Raw genomic sequence first — 17,946 nt, 5'->3', positions numbered from 1 at the left:
CCCTGAGAAATTTTAAGAGACTATCCGAATGTATATTTTAAAAGTTTTTATTTTATGGAAAACTTTTTAAAATTTGTGTTTTTTGAAAGATTTTATTTTATTACAAATTTTTAATTATTTGTATAAATTTAGAAATTATAACAATTCAAATACTTGACATACTTCATTACCCTAAATTTCATTGAATTTAAAATCTTCGCTAACTTCCACTGACAGATAAATTACGACATGGTTTCTTCTAATTAGTTTTTCTAATTAAAATTTTTTAGTTTGTGAAAACTGGTTGCTTGTTTGGATTTTGGATGCCAGTCAAGTTAAAGCATATTTCTGATATCTAAATAAACAAAAACGTTAATTTGTTAATATATGTATCAGTGTTATATTTTCAAAGGTACTAAGCTAAGTGTGATAACATTGTCGAGCAATTAAAATCGATACTCTGTTAAATCTTTAAAGATCCTTTGATTTATTTATAGCTTACTGTATGTAATCATTACAACTGTGGGGAAAATGTTATATATGTATTATAATTATGCAAATAAAAAACCAATTTTTTAACACTCCAATAATTATGTAAAAAGTTTGACTTGCAAATAGTGTCACTATTATATTAATTTGAATAAGTAACAGCAACTAGTGGAAAAATTTTATGGGAATTTATAGAAAATTTAAATTTCTAATTACTTTCCCTTTATTTATACAAAAATTGAAATTTTGTGGTAATATCTTTATAAATAATGCTTATTTGAACTTACAAGATTGACAATTCTTAATTTGAGCATCATATTTATGAAATAAAACCATGAAAAAAATGTGTTACAGGATCTTTAATTTCAATAATTTAGTTATATATTCAATTGTGTTAAATGAAATAAAACAGAGGTGTCAAAACAGTTCCAACTTGTTATGACATTTCCAGTCTAAACATCTCTATTATACTTTGCCAAAAATCCTTAGTGCGTCATTTTTTATCTCTTATTTAAACGTAAGAGAGAATATCAGTTGTGTATATCGTCATTGAATGTTAAATAGTAGCATAAAAGTTAAATGGAATTTAAGCGTTATGAACGTGACATGTTTACAATCAATACTCTCCCAATTAAACGTATAAAATTAGGTCCACAGTAATCTAATATGTAATAATGAGTTTCCGTACAATTTTGTGCTGCAGTTTTCCGGTTTCTCCATTCTGTAACCGTCATTAAGTAAACCATACAAGTCTTTTAATGGAATGCTTGGATACGGGGATCCTCCTAATGTAACAATTTCCCACAACACAATTCCGAACGACCACCTGTAAATGTATCACATATTGTACCTATTATTCATTACCATTTAAAGCTTACAGGGGAAAATTTAAACATTTTAAAGGCTTTTAAATAGACCTGATTTGAAACGAAAACATGCTTAATAAAAATCTAAAAATCTTTATCACTACCACCTCTCTGTGCATGTTTTGAAAGTATATTAAAGACAGATAAATCGTAATCGTAACAGGAGTTCAATTATGAGTAATCTCTTCTTCTCACCTATTCTTACTATCATTTTTTTCTTTTATTGTTTACATTTTTGATTATGTATACAAAAAAATACAACGAATATAATTATGATATTATTTTGACAATCTTGGGCACAATTGTCATCGTTTTCAGACAGAAACAGAAGTTGTTGCATTGCATTACAGCAGCATTACTTACGCATCGCTCTTCACGGTGAATCTTTGACTAAATAACGATTCGATCGCCATCCATTTGTAAGGTAGTTTTCTTGCTGAAGTTGGTTGATAGACATTTGTTTTTCATAACATCTCTTGTTAAGTCTCTCGAAATTCAAGATATTTGCATGGCGTGGTTTCGAACAATAATAATACTTGCCTGCCTAATCTCCAACAAACTTCTTGTCAAGAAATTCCTGCAAAAATATGTTATCTACCATCTTACAACATTACATCGATCAATCATTGTATATTTGCTTTAATATTATTGCGTTGATAGAACAATAAAGTAGCATAACATTTGAATATTATCATACCAAATAAGACATTAACTGCTGAATGCAGTAAAGATTTACGAGTTTCTAAATCTAATCAGCGTATATAATTAGTCCTAAACAGATCCGATCTTCTAAGATATTTCGAAATTAAAACGAATTCGTTTAAATGAAAGTACATATGCCTAATTTAATCTTTAAAGACTATCGGAAAACGAATGCTTTTATAGAGTTCTAAATTTCTAGCACAAAATGACTCTATTCTTTGTTCAACATACCATTCCCATAGTTATTTGTCTGGCATATGATATTAACTGTGCTTCAGAGATTTCAGCAGTTTCACTCAAATCTGAAGAAATGAAACTATAGATGATATTTACATACGACTATCAAAACATCGTTTAAAAGAACAATATGCATACATTTTGTACTAGCTTATGCAAGAAGTTAATCATTATTATTTATATACATTTGTTGTACTGAAAAGATCTTTTTAATTCGTTTGATGAATACTGCGTGATAACAATTAAAATTTAAGTTACTATGCATTGTTTTCTGTTTTATAATTCAGTCATTGACTTCCTTATTTACCAGAACTTCCACTTCCATCGCTAGTCTGTTTTTCAGGTCGGTACACCTGATCTTGCATATAACAGTTTGTTGGCTTTGTCATTAGTCCATATGGCGTAGATATAGAGTACATCAGCTGCAATAAAGAAATTAGTAACTTGGTAGTTAAAACTATTTATAACAATTAACATATTAACAATATTCAAGTATACCAATCACATTATCGATGATATTTATCCATTTTTCGTCGTTACATGAGGCATATAATTCTTATATAAACTGTTCATCAAATTTCAACTTCTAACTGCAGTCTTTTACAATTTAAGTTTTTGTTTTACTAAACCTTTACACGTTATGAGTAGGCATAGCAGAGTGTTTAACGCGTCGAACAAGAAGTCTAAACGTTGCTAGTCGAGTGGGCTTAAACACTGTTAGCAGCAAGTCGAGCAAGAAACTACATTCATTGCTTAGTACTGATGGGGTCCAGAAACGGATTCGTTCGCAAGTGTTTCAATAAGCTTGTAGCTTTCAACACAATGGCATTCAAAAGGTAAATATTTATTTTTCATTTTAGCAGTTTGCTTTTTCTAAATAACCTAATGTTTTAAGTGCATGTAGAGTAATTAGAAATTTTTAATGCAGTGTAAGGGAAACAACTTACTTTCTCTCTATATTTCCTGAGATAATTTCTTAAGTCCCCTAAGGCACAATAGTCCATGATGAGACATAATTTAGGTCCAGTCAAACAGCAACCAATGATGCTAACTATGTAAGGGTTGTGGCCCAAATTCTTCATAGCTTGTATCTCTAACAGGAAGTTCCTGGACTCATCACCGGTATAAAAGTCTTCACATAGATAAAATACAACGTTAGCAAAGATTTGTAAACAGTTAAGTTCACCATCGACAGAAGAATGTCTATCTGACTAACGCGAGTCAAGTTTAGCTTTATACATTTAAAAAAAATCTATACGACCTACATGAAAAATTTAAAGAATAGTTATTAAGCCCCTTAATTTTTTGAATAAAAGTTTCACTTTCTTAGACAAACTCTAAACGACTTATTGTCAAAGGCATGCATATATTTAGTTTTACTTAAAAAAGTCATTTTAGAATATTGAAGTATAAGTTATACTCCAATGAATTGCCATTCAAAGTAAATTTAGATAGTTATATGTCTAGTAATTATTTGCTTTAAGCAAATAAATATGTCTCAAAAGTTGATAAAATAACCATATTACAAATGTATTTTCATTTTATTATTCAAGAAAATGTATTATCAAATCATTGAAAAAGTATATAAGTTTAAAATAGGATATAAGTCGTAAAACGAGGAATTAAGTGAGTGATGGTTAAACATTGCAGACTTATGTTTATCATTTCAATAACAATTATTTGATTGTCCATAATTGTTACTTGATTGCGCAACCTTGTTCGAATTAACAAGACAGTGCTTAGGCGGGATAAAATCTTTATAAAAATAAAATTTCATATTAATAATATCTAATGCCACAAAATAAACATATAACAACAAGTGTGACTATTGAAGTACCTCTCAGCATTTTGACAGCTACGATAGTGCCCTGTTGGTTTCTTCTATCTTCAGGATTAGGATAATACTCTGCTTTGACAACTTTTCCAAAAGCTCCCTCACCGATAACAGAGATGAAATCTAGACAGGAATAATCAATCTCATACCCATCCATTGCAAACTGGGCTTTCTTTTCACTGTTTATATTCAAAGCCATTCCATCATATATAGGATTCATTTCCTGGGTTCAAAATACGACATTTATTAATTTATTTTCACAATATTCTATGAATTAACATAATAATTACTTGAATAAAGACTTTGTGAAAATATAATTTTTCTTATTTATTATTATTATTATCATCATCATCATCATCATCATCATCATCATCATCATCATTATTATTATTATTATTATTATTATTATTAGTATTATTATTATTTTTATTATTATTATTATTATTATTATTATTATTCCAAACTTATTCCTTGCTGGCTCATCAATTGCAGCATTGATCGTGAACGTAACAATACCAAAATTTTATTTCTTTACGCCAATAGAAATACATGTTCCAAAAGTACCTCAACTGGTCCAAATCGTCTCTGCGATGGATACCTCTTGTATCTCCTCCTCCGTTTTGCAATAATAAACCCTATTACTACTACTAAGATGATGAAGAGGACCAAAGGTACTAACACTACAGACAATATCTCTGTGATAGTTAGACTAGGTTCTGATTCTGAAAACAAGTTTTTTATGATTTTTTAAATTTCATTTTTCAATAATTATGTTTAAATAATCTCTCTTCAACATACATGCAATATCTGTCAATTTAGTCAATGATTGTGAAAACTAGAGTTTCTGTAATTGCAATATTAACCAATTCTGAGTTACTTTTCAAATTCCAACAATTAGTCCAAAAACACTTTAGAATAATAACAAAATAAAACAAAACTGAAACCATTCAGAACGCCAAGACGGCAGATAAAAAGCTGTAAGCTCGTTGTCAATGAACCTCTTAAACACTGATTGGAGGTACGGACAACAGAGTCTAAACACCTTATACCTTTAAGCATATGGATTTTATTATTTCTAAATTAATGTTATAGCATGTCATCTTACCTTTATCAGACTGCTCAGTACTACTTGGTTCCTCGGTATATGCATCGTCCGGGGTGTATAAACCTAAAATATAAACGAGCCCGATATCTAATAGTTTATAAGCAAGGTTAAGAAAAGAGATCATAAACAATCTAAACGATTTTATATACAGACATTCGTGATGGAAAGCATTACAATGTCGATGTGATTACGAATTCGTTTTATTTGAAAACAACTGCATCCATTGGTATCTTCTCTCTCATTGTTAGCATGTCGTAAGATTTGTTAAATTAAAGGAAAGCTAAAGTCACTTATAACAACTTCGCAAATTGTGTTTTGATTTAACTTTACTTGTCACATAAGAGAAAAGACATACGAACATATTGATTATCTCTATTTCAATAAGATTATATAAAACTCTCGAAAAGGGAATGTAGGCAATTAAAGATAGCTCTTGAACAAATAAAATAGCAAACATAAAAAAGAGAAAAAATATTCTTGTTTTTAACAAGCATGCAAATTGAAAAGAAAAACAAACCTAATTTCCATTATAAATAATACAAATTGAAATCATGCATCAAAGTCATGCATGTACCACAAACACAAGTAAAATAGGTGATTATTGTATCACAAGTAAAATATATGAACACTTCTACAAGTTTACAAATATATTTACATTCCACAAAACGTAAGCTTACAAAATATGTGTTGGAATACATAAAAGATTATGTAAGTGCATATAAGCAATATCATTTGAAGAGATTCGTAATTGCATAGTACCTCAAATGTAGATTATAAACCAAGAAGAGTAATAAAACTATCAATGACAACACGTTCTAAATTAATTTGGATAGTTAGTGTAAAAAACAAGGAGAATACAATTAATAATAACACAACAAAAGCATAGAGTTATTAACCTAAAAACTAATTGTATTAATTAAATGTTGCTTAGTTTTGTTAAAAGATAAAAGAAATGAACAATAAGGTTAGGAATTTGATTTAGAGGCGGAAAAGACCAGAAGGTGGATATAAAGCTAGAAACACAACATTAGTTTAGTTCTGGTAAGTGAGTCAAGAAACAAACTGCTTTGTGTTCTTTTACCAATGAAAACCATAAACATATATGCAGATCAAATAAATCTAAAATATTTCAGTTGCAGTTTGGAGGGGTAAAACTTAATGTGAAACAAATTTATACAATTATGATTTTGTAAAATCTTTTAAATTAAGAAACTGGCAGGAGAAAGAGGCAACTTAATTGTATATATACATGCACGTACATGTAAGTATCTGCTATAAAAATAAATCTAAAATGAAAGCAAAAATTGTGTCATGTGAGAAAAGCTCTAAAGTCAAATGCAAGGCATTTTTATCATAAACCTAATTTACTTCTGTATTTACTTAATTTAAGTATTTTCCATTGAGTGAAACCCCTGCTGGGGTCTGAGCCTTTACCGCACATACTTTATTACACACACTTTTAAGGTAAACACTGATCCATTTTTTTTGCCAAACATGGCATGTCATAAAAGATTTAATAAAAAAAACTTGATAACTAACGCAGACCTTTTAACAAATATGCTACCTAAATTACTCAACATCAAGATTTTAGCAATATAAATAGAGACCACCGTCGGCAACTGTTTATTTTATTAATTGTTCGTGCTATATATGAACAATGTTTCAAACATTGTAAATGTAGTTACCATTTAGAAATAAAAAAAATGCAGATAAAGAAAAACATCCATATGTATATATATATTTGCCTTGCTCTTAGAACGTAAAACAAAACTACAAATAAAAAAAAACCAACAAGTTTTAAGAATATTTTATATAGGAAATATTGCTCGCCTAGTGGTCACTAAGAAACGGTTAATGCAAATGTGGTACAATACGGTGTAGATGGTTTAGTACTCAAATCTGCAGTAAGAAATTATTCGAGACCTATGTTTATAAATTAAAGAAAATTTAAACATAGTGGGTCCGTGATAGGCACGGATACCCAATCACTCATGCAACGCTCTCATCCTTTTTACACAATTATAGATAAATTATCTGAGGAACATTCAAATACATAAATCTATCCAAAGTCAAAATAGTACCCATGCAACGACCCAGCATTCTTTCTCCACCAAAATATAACAAATCAAGAGCAAACTTAGCAGTATGTTAGTAAAAACCTACCAAAATACGTCCCTACCTTATTAGAAGCAATAATCAACATTCCGAAAGATACTTTACTAAAATAAATAAACTGATCATGGGATTACGAAATAAATACTGCCAGAAAGAAATCCATATAATTGTGCATGCTTTTCTTCTTTCTACGACAATGTCAATAGAGCAAATAAGCTCGCAAAGTGTTAATGAAAACTATGCAAATAACTGAAATACCCAATGCTGACAAAAAACCCATTATTTTACTGAACGTTCTTTTGTATGAGACATATTTCTCGTATTCAACTTTGCTCACTTACTTAGATAATGGACTAATTTTAGAAGATGAAAAGGGACGCATAATTTTCAAAGACAAGTTATCATACCGTATATATCATATAAATAGTTCAAAAATATATATAAACTACAGCCGTATTTCTATGAAATTTTTGACAATTATCACATTTTCTCATTTTTCATTATAAGAATTGCAAAAGAAGTCGGTTTAATACTATACCTTTTATTCATTAACCAAAGATATATATATACCAATTCAAGAACATAATGTTCCAATGATTGACTCCCGTAGTTTTGTACAATTTTGTACATTTTTGTACATAGAATGCAATTATATTTTTACTTTTATTTCTTTGAAAACATGTAAAGATTGTAAAACCTCAATGTTGAAAATTTACCAACGATATCATGACATGACACTGGTCACAAAATATAATAAAACTAATCAACATTAGTTTATAATGCGCATCTTCGATTCTGTAAACAATTCTTAAAAAAGGCTGAACGGTTAATACTAATTTTTCTACATAATAAAATTGAAATTTTCTGTGAAATCATAATAAAACCACACAATAAGGCGTATTTAGGTCTGGTATGTCAAATGTATGCAACTGTAAGTCTAGAAAATAACTTAACAATTAATACCTTATAGAATTATCTCTTTTTTCTGAAAGCTTTGTGGACTTTGTATGTATTTTACATGGTATATTAAGAAAAACATCAATTAAAGTTTTAAGTCAAAATGGCAAATAAACCAAACAAAGCCAGGTCATGATATTGATATGGTTGGCAACAATCAAGTGAAATAGTAATGGAATTTAAATATTTTCTTCTTAAATAAGACAGAATATGTCTAAATTTCATACTAACGAATACCCTTTATATGATAAATACGGTACATTCATTTTAATTGGATGTTTACAATCTCACCATTAATTGAGTCGTTCTTTGTACCCGTTTCTGCAAGATAGCCGTAAAGAATAAAACACAAGACTTATGTAATATGTTCTATGCTTTGTACATTGGACAAAGAAATTAAAGCAAAGTGAGGTTATATAACAAAGACTGTTAGTTATGTTATTAGTGTTAGAATTATGCAATAACTATATGACAAAGTATTATTTAGTCCTTTGAGTTCTGCATAGCTAGACATTGGTACAATATTTTATTATTACATTGATGCACGTTAGCGTATTTCCTACAATCCTTCTTCCGATTCAGTTTAAAACCTGAAAATCACGAACACACATTAAAAAGCATTTGAAGGAAGTTGTGCTTACTTTTCAACATCAAAAGCATTTAACTTTTGTTTTGCTCTTCGTTACTGTTGTGTTGTTTTAATATAAAATTATGTTAGAAAAGATTACTTTTTGCTAAAAATAAGCCAACTATCGCGCTATGGCTTGTAGAGGGTTACACAATTTTGGATAAAATATTTGTTCAAATAAAGAATATTTATGTTCTTAAACTATCAAAAGGGTTAAAATATTTTAGACGGTATAAAGTACAACAGGACAAAAATAAAAAAATAAAAATATAAAGACAATTTATTGTTCAATAAAAAAATTATTTATGTTCTAAAAATATTTATGGCTAAAATACCAATATTAAGAGAAATATAAATACATATATAATAAGATGGACAATAATTGCTATATAACAGCCCATAACACAGACTAAAACTGTGTTGCTATATTTAAATATAAAAGGACTAAGGTTCAAACAAACGTCGGATAAATAACAATGGAACTTCACTATTATACACTGACAAAAGATTGGTTGATGCTTTCTATTTTATTAGAGGGGTGATCAAATTGGTTAATTGGGGGATTATATACATGTACAGATATTCTTCGAATCAAATGGATGGACTAATGGATAATATAGATATACATGTAGGGAACATACATTAACACATAGATATTAATTAATTAGACGATCTCCTCTTGTATATTATTATAGTATATTCCCTGATGTGCATCTATACATCCATTTCATCTCTTCTAATATGTTTGAAACTATATTCTGTGTTTGTTTTTTCAGAATTATTTATTTTAAGTAAATGTATTTTGTGTAGAAAGCTATTACAACCACACTTTAGAATCCGTTCCTTTAACTTACAAGCGGAAAGTTTCAGGGAAACAACGGCTTGCCCCTACTGCGTTTTGAAACAGCATGAAGTCAAAAGTTCTGTATTTTCCATAGTATCTTTCCATTTGATATGTTCTATTGTGTATTACAGTGAATTATCTATGTTGTTAATTTGTCTATTTTCTTCCTTTTCTTTATTCATGTGATATTAAAACATTGTTACCATCCATCCATCTATCTATCCGTCAGTAACAACAATAGCTACGTTTTTAATCTGTGCCGTGTTACAATCAGGTGCTTCTTTTTAATTATGATGATCCATTATTCAAATTATTGCCATAAATATTTGTATAGTCCATATATATTTCTACCTCTCCAATATATATTCTATTTGAACATTAATATATTTTTTAATATAAATATATTTTATTGTACGATAATTATTTGTTTCTAATTATTATCCATATACATAATTTTCATAGACATGTACATATTTTGTTAATATCATAAATATGTTTTACAACATAAATATACTTTATTGAACAAACATTTTTGTTTACATTTTTGAACACTCAACACGCCATATGCAACAAGATCTTCTTTTCACCATACTATTTTTGTTTGTTTACTAACTAAAATTATATACAAAAACACATTTAAAATGAAAGCAGATCCGACAAAAAATTGCATTGTTATTTTCCTTTTTCTATATGTGATAGCACAACTATGCACTACACATTGCCTACACTATCAGTTTGCACAATCGTTTCTAGATAAATGGCGAACTATAGACAGGTTTTGTTATGTTTTTTCAAACCGTACATTCAAATGGGCAGACAAGCGTTCAACCGTCGACAGCCTTACTAGCATATACATGTCTGTGTAAAAACACGGACTGTAAGTATTTATCTATTTTTAACATATCCCAACTGTGTTCGATTAAATCAATGTGATGTGATGGATTCATAGTCAATATCCAAAGAAGCATGCTTACAAATTTCTGTACCTGTGCAAGCTTTACTTTATGTGAAATTTGACTAAAAGAAACACACTTTCCGATGAGATCCTGTATATTTTTTAAAACATCACAAAACGTACGTTTTCTCATGATAATAATTAATTTTAAGATACGCTTCGTAAATGTCAACATTTCGGCATTTAATATTCCAATCCATATCTTCAAAAATGCTTTTCTTTTAAATATATTGGGTATTAAACATTGAATGTCTTTAAAATTTGAGTAACGTCATCAGCCGTTCGCCTCTTTTTAATGATAACATCGACATCTACTCATCAGCAACGGCGAATAACTCAGAAAACCGTTTAACGAAACAATTTTCAGGGCTTTTGTGCTTAAGTAACTAGGAACGAGTAAAACTTTTTTGTTCAATTAACATATTCATTAATTCATAGTACTTTCTTATGGACCTCATGCTGACGAAATCCATCTATTTTTCAATAAATTTTAAATTGTCCGCCATATAAAATTAGTATGATTCTTACTGTTCTATCCAATAAAACCTATCGATTTTAAGAATAAAAAAAACATTTTAATTTTAAGAAAGATATCTACCTCGTTAGTTAATTTCCGTATCCAAAATATGTATGTATGTATGTATGTATGTATGTATGTATGTATGTATGTATGTATGTATGTATGTATGTATGTATGTATGTATGTATGTATGTATGTATGTATGTATGTATGTATGTATGTATGTATGTATGTATGTATGTATGTATGTATGTATGTATGTATGTATGTATGTATGTATGTATGTATGTATGTATGTATGTATGAATGTATGTATGTATGTATGTATGTATGTATGTATGTATGTATGTATGTATGTATGTATGTATGTATGTATGTATGTATGTATGTATGTATGTATGTATGTATGTATGTATGTATGTATGTATGTATGTATGTATGTATGTATGTATGTATGTATGTATGTATGTATGTATGTATGTATGTATGTATGTATGTATGTATGTATGTATGTATGTATGTATGTATGTATGTATGTATGTATGTATGTATGTATGTATGTATGTATGTATGTATGTATGTATGTATGTATGTATGTATGTATGTATGTATGTATGTATGTATGTATGTATGTATGTATGTATGTATGTATGTATGTATGTATGTATGTATGTATGTATGTATGTATGTATGTATGTATGTATGTATGTATGTATGTATGTATGTATGTATGTATGTATGTATGTATGTATGTATGTATGTATGTATGTATGTATAAACGTACGTACATACGTACGTACGTGTGTGCGTGCGTGCTTGTGTGCTTCTCTGTGTGTGTACATGTACATATATGCATGTGTAATTGTATGTGCGTGTATGTGTGTGTCTTTATGTGTGCGTGTATGCGTGTCTTGTTTGTGCGTTTATGTTATTGTCTTTATAAGAGTGTTATTTGTGTGTGCATGTGCGTGTGTAAGGAGCCCCAGGAATAAATAATGTCAGAGCTTCCATCGAGGTTTATGTCATTTAAGCTTCATTTAATTTCATTTTATTTCTTACTTAATTTGACATTATACATTTATTCCAGTTCCGGTTCCAACGCGCACCTTGTATAATATGCATTTAAACATGCGAACGGCTGATGACGTTACTCAAATTTTAGAGACATTCAAATTTGAATACCATTTATCTTTAAAAGAAAAGTATTTTTGAAGGTATGGTTTGGAATAGTTAATGACGAAATGTCGCCTTTTACGATTCGTATCTTAAAATGATTTATTAGCATGAGAAAATGTAGGTTTTTGTGTCGCATCTCATCGGAAAGTGTGGTAAATTTTAGTCAAAATTCACATAAAGTAAAGCTTTCAAAAGGCCAGAAATGTGTTAGTATGCTCCTTTGGATGTTGACTATGAATCAATTACATTGATTTACTCGAACACAGTTGGAATATGTTAAAAATAGATAAATACTTACAGTCCTTACACCGACATGTATATACTAGTACAGCTGTCGACGATTGAACGGTTGTCTGCCCATTTGATTGTACGGTGTGTTTTTATATGAACACTTCCTATCCAGTCTTAAAATTGTTTTACATATTATTGTCAGGTTTAAACCATTACATAGCTCACTGGTATTCAGCCCTCTGTTTCATATATTTTATCTCCGGACGTATTAATAGTCTCGGACATATTTTCGTTGTCTAGCGCGGCAAGTGATAGTGTTTTTATCACGGACGATACCAAATTTAGCCTAATTCCCACGAGCTATAAATGGCTGAAACCCAGTATGATTAATGTGTGTAGGTGACTAATAGGTAAATACGTTATCTTAGAATCAGAGCTGTGGATGATAATAATATATAATGATGCTTTAGTCCTGATAGTTTTCCTTAGGAAATAATTCGACAAGTTCAAAACAAACAAATGAAATATACTTTAATGTCTAATGATGTTTTTCTTCTCAATTATGTGAAATGAAACAGAAGTAAACGTTATACCACATGATTTTGATCAAGAAATAGACAAGGTATGTGTAACATGCAAATATTAGTCAAATGTGAAATAAATAATCACTTGCAATCATGTTAGTTTACAAAATGGGCTATGCAGATCACACAAATTCACAGTTGATATCTATTCCACTTATCGTTTCATGTAGATAAGAACTTATATTGATTAAAATATATTAAAAATCAATTACGATATTATCTATGACAACTAATAAAAATGATTTAATCTAAAAACATAAAAAACATGGTGGCTTCAGTGTGATACATTATAACATGACTTAACAATTTCAATTGTTGTGATAAGTTCAGACACGTGTCACGTGCCAGGTATTAACAAGTGACATATAACTTAACTGTTGGTAATATTTATGTAAGTGTATCGATACAATATATCTATTTTTCCACTTCATAATCATACAAAAACTGGATAATAATTGCTTTCATAAATTGGCTTGGATAGTAAACTATCTTGAATTCATACCTATATAATTTTATATTAAAAGAAATAGTGTTTGATTGTGTTAACAATTAAGCACGTGGTAGCACGCGCAAAGCATGTGTAAAAATAAGTATTAGCAGAACGCTAGCCCTTGAACTACATGCTCGCCTTCCTAAATGCTGGCCACCAATAGAAAAACAGTATCTAAAACACCTCTCCAGGTTTGTAACAATATCATAAAATATAGAGAATATCTTAAAAAAGTAAAAAATATCAAACTATCGTCAATAAAGTTGAAAGTGCACACCTGCCAACAGCAACAACATTACTATCGTTAATAAGTGATCTAACATACAGCAAAAGCCACGTGAGCATGTAACGAGCAGTTAGTATCTAATACATGAAGGCATCCATTTCATTTAACTTTAATAGTGTCAATATCTCAATATATTCATTGTGCCTGAAGGACGTTGAATATTTATATTCATTGATACCTCTTAACAAATGTAAATGGAATACAAATGAAGACGAATGATTACTTTTTCCGTGCTATAATGGATCATTTGTTTAAAGAGAAATTGTTCTCCGATTGTGTGTATCATTATGCGATTTTGTTGAAATAAAGTATTTAAAGATAAACCTCGCAATTAACGTAATGGATGCCTAATCATAATCAATGTTCTAATGTATATCAAAGACGGAAACATTTTTTGTTAAGACTATCAATTACTAGGATAAAGGTAGGTAAATCTTACATACCTATGTACACTTTGATAAATTCACTATCTCCCTTTCCTCCTGTTGTTACAGCAGATAATTCAAAGCTGTAGAGGTTATGATTGTGAAGATTATACAGTGTTACCGAGGTTGCAGACTGAAATAATAAGTTGTGCCACTGACATATATTCAATAACTCATCAAGTATGTATATCAAAGGACAATATTTGCTTCTATTATGAAAATAGTGAAACAAAAATGTTCAATAATTATAATTAATTCAAAAAATTTCATTTTTATTTTATTTTTATAATATATCAACCTTACCAAACAACACAGCATAATAGTATGTTTGTGATAATATACAACAGCGTCACATGTCTAAAAGTTAGAAATGGTGTTGTACATAGCATACGCGTAACTTTACTAAACAAGATATATGTTGTATAAAGTAGACAATTTCAATGTTTTCATTTATTAATAAGGACATTTTTTGTCTTTTAGAGTATATTTAATAAGTAAATTTCATTTTCGTGCAAAATGCTACGTCATCAAATTTTGAATTTCGAGTAAACTATACATATTATTAGATATTATAAGACGTACACTTCTGTCAGATAAATCGATTACTTGAAGAAATATACATAATAATCTAAAAATAATTATCTCAATCCCCCTAAATGACAGGCACGTGACGCGTATATGCTTGAAATGAAACACCTCTGACAGAGGTATCCATCTATTTTTGATGATGAACATTACATTTCACAGATTCGGCGTTCCTGCTAAATATCAGGCATAATACATTTTGGCTATCATTACCCCTATATCTCTGCATCTTCGAAAATAGCTTAAATAGCAGTTAACGCCCAGTGTCTGATAACTATGATCGGATAAAACCACCAGAGTTGGCAAATGTTTGCAAAACACTTCCTCAATATTCAAAGAAATTATCTTACAGCATTTAAAAAGACTTCTCCTTTATGCGGTTCGAGATGTTTTGCTACATCAAACGGAGGCTCCTTCCGGTAGACTAAGATGTAACGCAGTACGTCATTTCCGTTGTGCGTGTGGTCCGGTGGTTCCCACAATAATGACACGTTGACAAACTTAACATTCAAATCCATGTGAGCAGGTGTGAGAACTTCCAATGTTAGATTTTTTGGTTTCTCCGGAGCTTAAAAGATCAAATTAAGGATTAAATATAGGCGAGTGTAAAAGAAGAAACGATGATAGAAAATGCAACCACTTGCATTTCATGCACTAAAAGCAGTCTGATAATACGTTATTATATTATTATCTCCCTTCACAAATATGCCAGCGTTTTGGGAGGTCAGTAATACAATATATGTCATTATAAATGAAAACATAAAATATGTCAAAAAGACAAAAAATATGTGAAGAAAAGACAATAAAAATGGATCGTACCAAAAGCACATTTCGCATTGAAAAATGGAGATAAAATGGTGACCTTGAGATGTAATGTATGTTATGTTAAATACATATATTTTGGTTATATAGGTTGTATCAGTATACATAGCTCTTGTTAACCTTGACAGATATAGGTCGTCAGTACAATACGTAACACGTTTATCTTAATATATTTTTGTCAGATTAGAGATATGTCGTAAGATTTGATCATATCATGCACTCGAAGTATACCAAATTCGACATTTTACTATGCATTAAATACAACGGTTGTCATTTGCTCTCAGAGAAATTCCTAGATTACATCATTTTGCAGTTGTTTTCATATAAATGTCAGAAACTGAACCTATCACGAGCATGGTGATATGCAAATTCCACACAAAAATAATACTGTGACGTCTACAGAATCATACGATTGTAAAATACTATTGATGATGATGATAATTAAATGATACATCGTATGAATATATGAAATATCTGCTGGTCGCTATTTTCCCGTTTTCATCAATTATGGTAAATATTAAATCCATGATACCGTACCTGGTGGCATTGTCATAAAAATGCTATACGAAAAGGCATTATTATGTTTTATAATATGAATAATTATATCCTTACCACATACTGAATGGTTGTACCCCGTGGCTTCCAAACAGTTGGGTGTTAAAGCGTACACTATTTTTTCATCGCTTGTGTGTTGGAGGGCATCATCTATACTGTACAACCGAATGGTGTAGTTCTTTGCAAATTTTAAATTATCGATCCGGTAGCTAAATTTTCTTGGTACCTAAAGACAATGTTAGCTTTGAATTATAATAATATATAAAAATATTTATTTCACCTATTCAAAACAAACATCCGTCGATATGACTAAGTGATATTTAGAAACAGTTTTTTCTAGTAAAATATTCAACATGAAAAGTGCCTATAAATACAGACTTCATTTACGAATAATGATAACTTAAATGCCTTATAATATGCATTATCTAAATAGGGAAAGCCCTGATGGTATAAAGATAAACTTTAATATAGTTAATAAACATGTTATCTGGCACGTACCTAGCTATGACCTTTTATTTAACCTCTGACGTAGATTTTATTAAAACAATATGTATATGATGTACGACTGTAGGATACGGCATTGCGTTATACTTGAAACGCTTGTTAAAAGATCGATTATAATCATTCGAATTATTTATCAGTTGTGTTTTAATATCATTGAGATTATGAAAAATTATTTAGGCCTAACTTTACTTTGTTAAACATCTACGTTCTTGCCACAATGGTGTAGCTATAGACTTATATTTCACAACTTATAAAATGTAAACAATAAACTCCCAAGGTTTACACAATGTAATAAGCCAACATAAATCATTATTAGATCCGATCTTTTCAATTTAGCGAAGCTTCAATATTGTCTTAACAATCGATATCAAATCACTTTTGTATTTCGTCCAGTCTCATTTTCAATTTTTCACAGTAAAAAACTCATATCAATTTCGTATTATACTCGAAGTAGCCTATCAAAGTTTAAGTGTCAAATATTTGGTGGTGTTAAACAAAGATATCAGTACAAAACTGATTCTATTGGTATCGTACACAGCTGCTAAAGCCATGAAAGATTCCGTTAGCGCCACGTCAAATTTAGCTTTGACAACAGTGTACGGGTCCAATAAAATCCAGTATGGTACTCATGGTACTACATATTATCATTGTCTGAAAATTGTAATGTCATTGGACAAATAACTTAACCAGACTATATACATGTATATACAGGTAATATTTAGTTTTCAGAAACTAAAACGAAACGAATAGAAACTTTATTTCCCGTTTTGCGCCAATTCTATACAGTTTAATGAAGTGATGATTTTGGCAACAAGTATAACACAAACATGTTAAATGAAAACTGTATGAAACAAATGATAAAGGTCGTATTCAAAATGTATACAAGCAAGTATTAATTAAATATTTAAATGATAACCGTTTTCATATAATTTCAAGAGAAAAACACAGATCATGTCTATGTGATGCATATTTACAGCCTTTGTAGAAACAATAAAGTTTCCCGAGGTTGGCATTTATATTTTGTTGGCAGCTTGCCAGGTTTAGTTTTGGGGATTGT

The 17,946-nt window shown here is 29.7% G+C and overlaps 1 protein-coding gene across 1 annotated transcript; it reads right to left on the bottom strand.

Annotated features, from left to right (window-relative positions):
* Positions 1 to 1,156: 1,156 nt before the first annotated feature.
* LOC132747273 (fibroblast growth factor receptor 3-like) lies at positions 1,157 to 16,611 on the bottom strand (the record flags this gene model as incomplete). Its single annotated transcript, XM_060736600.1, has 12 exons — positions 1,157 to 1,294; positions 1,698 to 1,789; positions 2,268 to 2,338; positions 2,581 to 2,695; positions 3,221 to 3,405; positions 4,111 to 4,330; positions 4,672 to 4,829; positions 5,213 to 5,275; positions 8,821 to 8,874; positions 14,442 to 14,556; positions 15,359 to 15,576; positions 16,443 to 16,611. Coding segments are annotated over 12 exons (1,598 nt in total), but the record flags the coding sequence as incomplete, so codon positions are not given.
* Between the last annotated feature and the right edge of the window lie 1,335 nt (positions 16,612 to 17,946).

Source organism: Ruditapes philippinarum, unplaced genomic scaffold (assembly GCF_026571515.1).
Source record: "Ruditapes philippinarum isolate M1 unplaced genomic scaffold, ASM2657151v2 ctg15850_1_1_1_1, whole genome shotgun sequence".
NCBI lineage: Eukaryota > Metazoa > Mollusca > Bivalvia > Venerida > Veneridae > Ruditapes > Ruditapes philippinarum.
The sequence above is the reverse complement of the archived record's forward strand: the minus strand, read 5'-3'. Positions and strand labels throughout refer to the sequence as shown.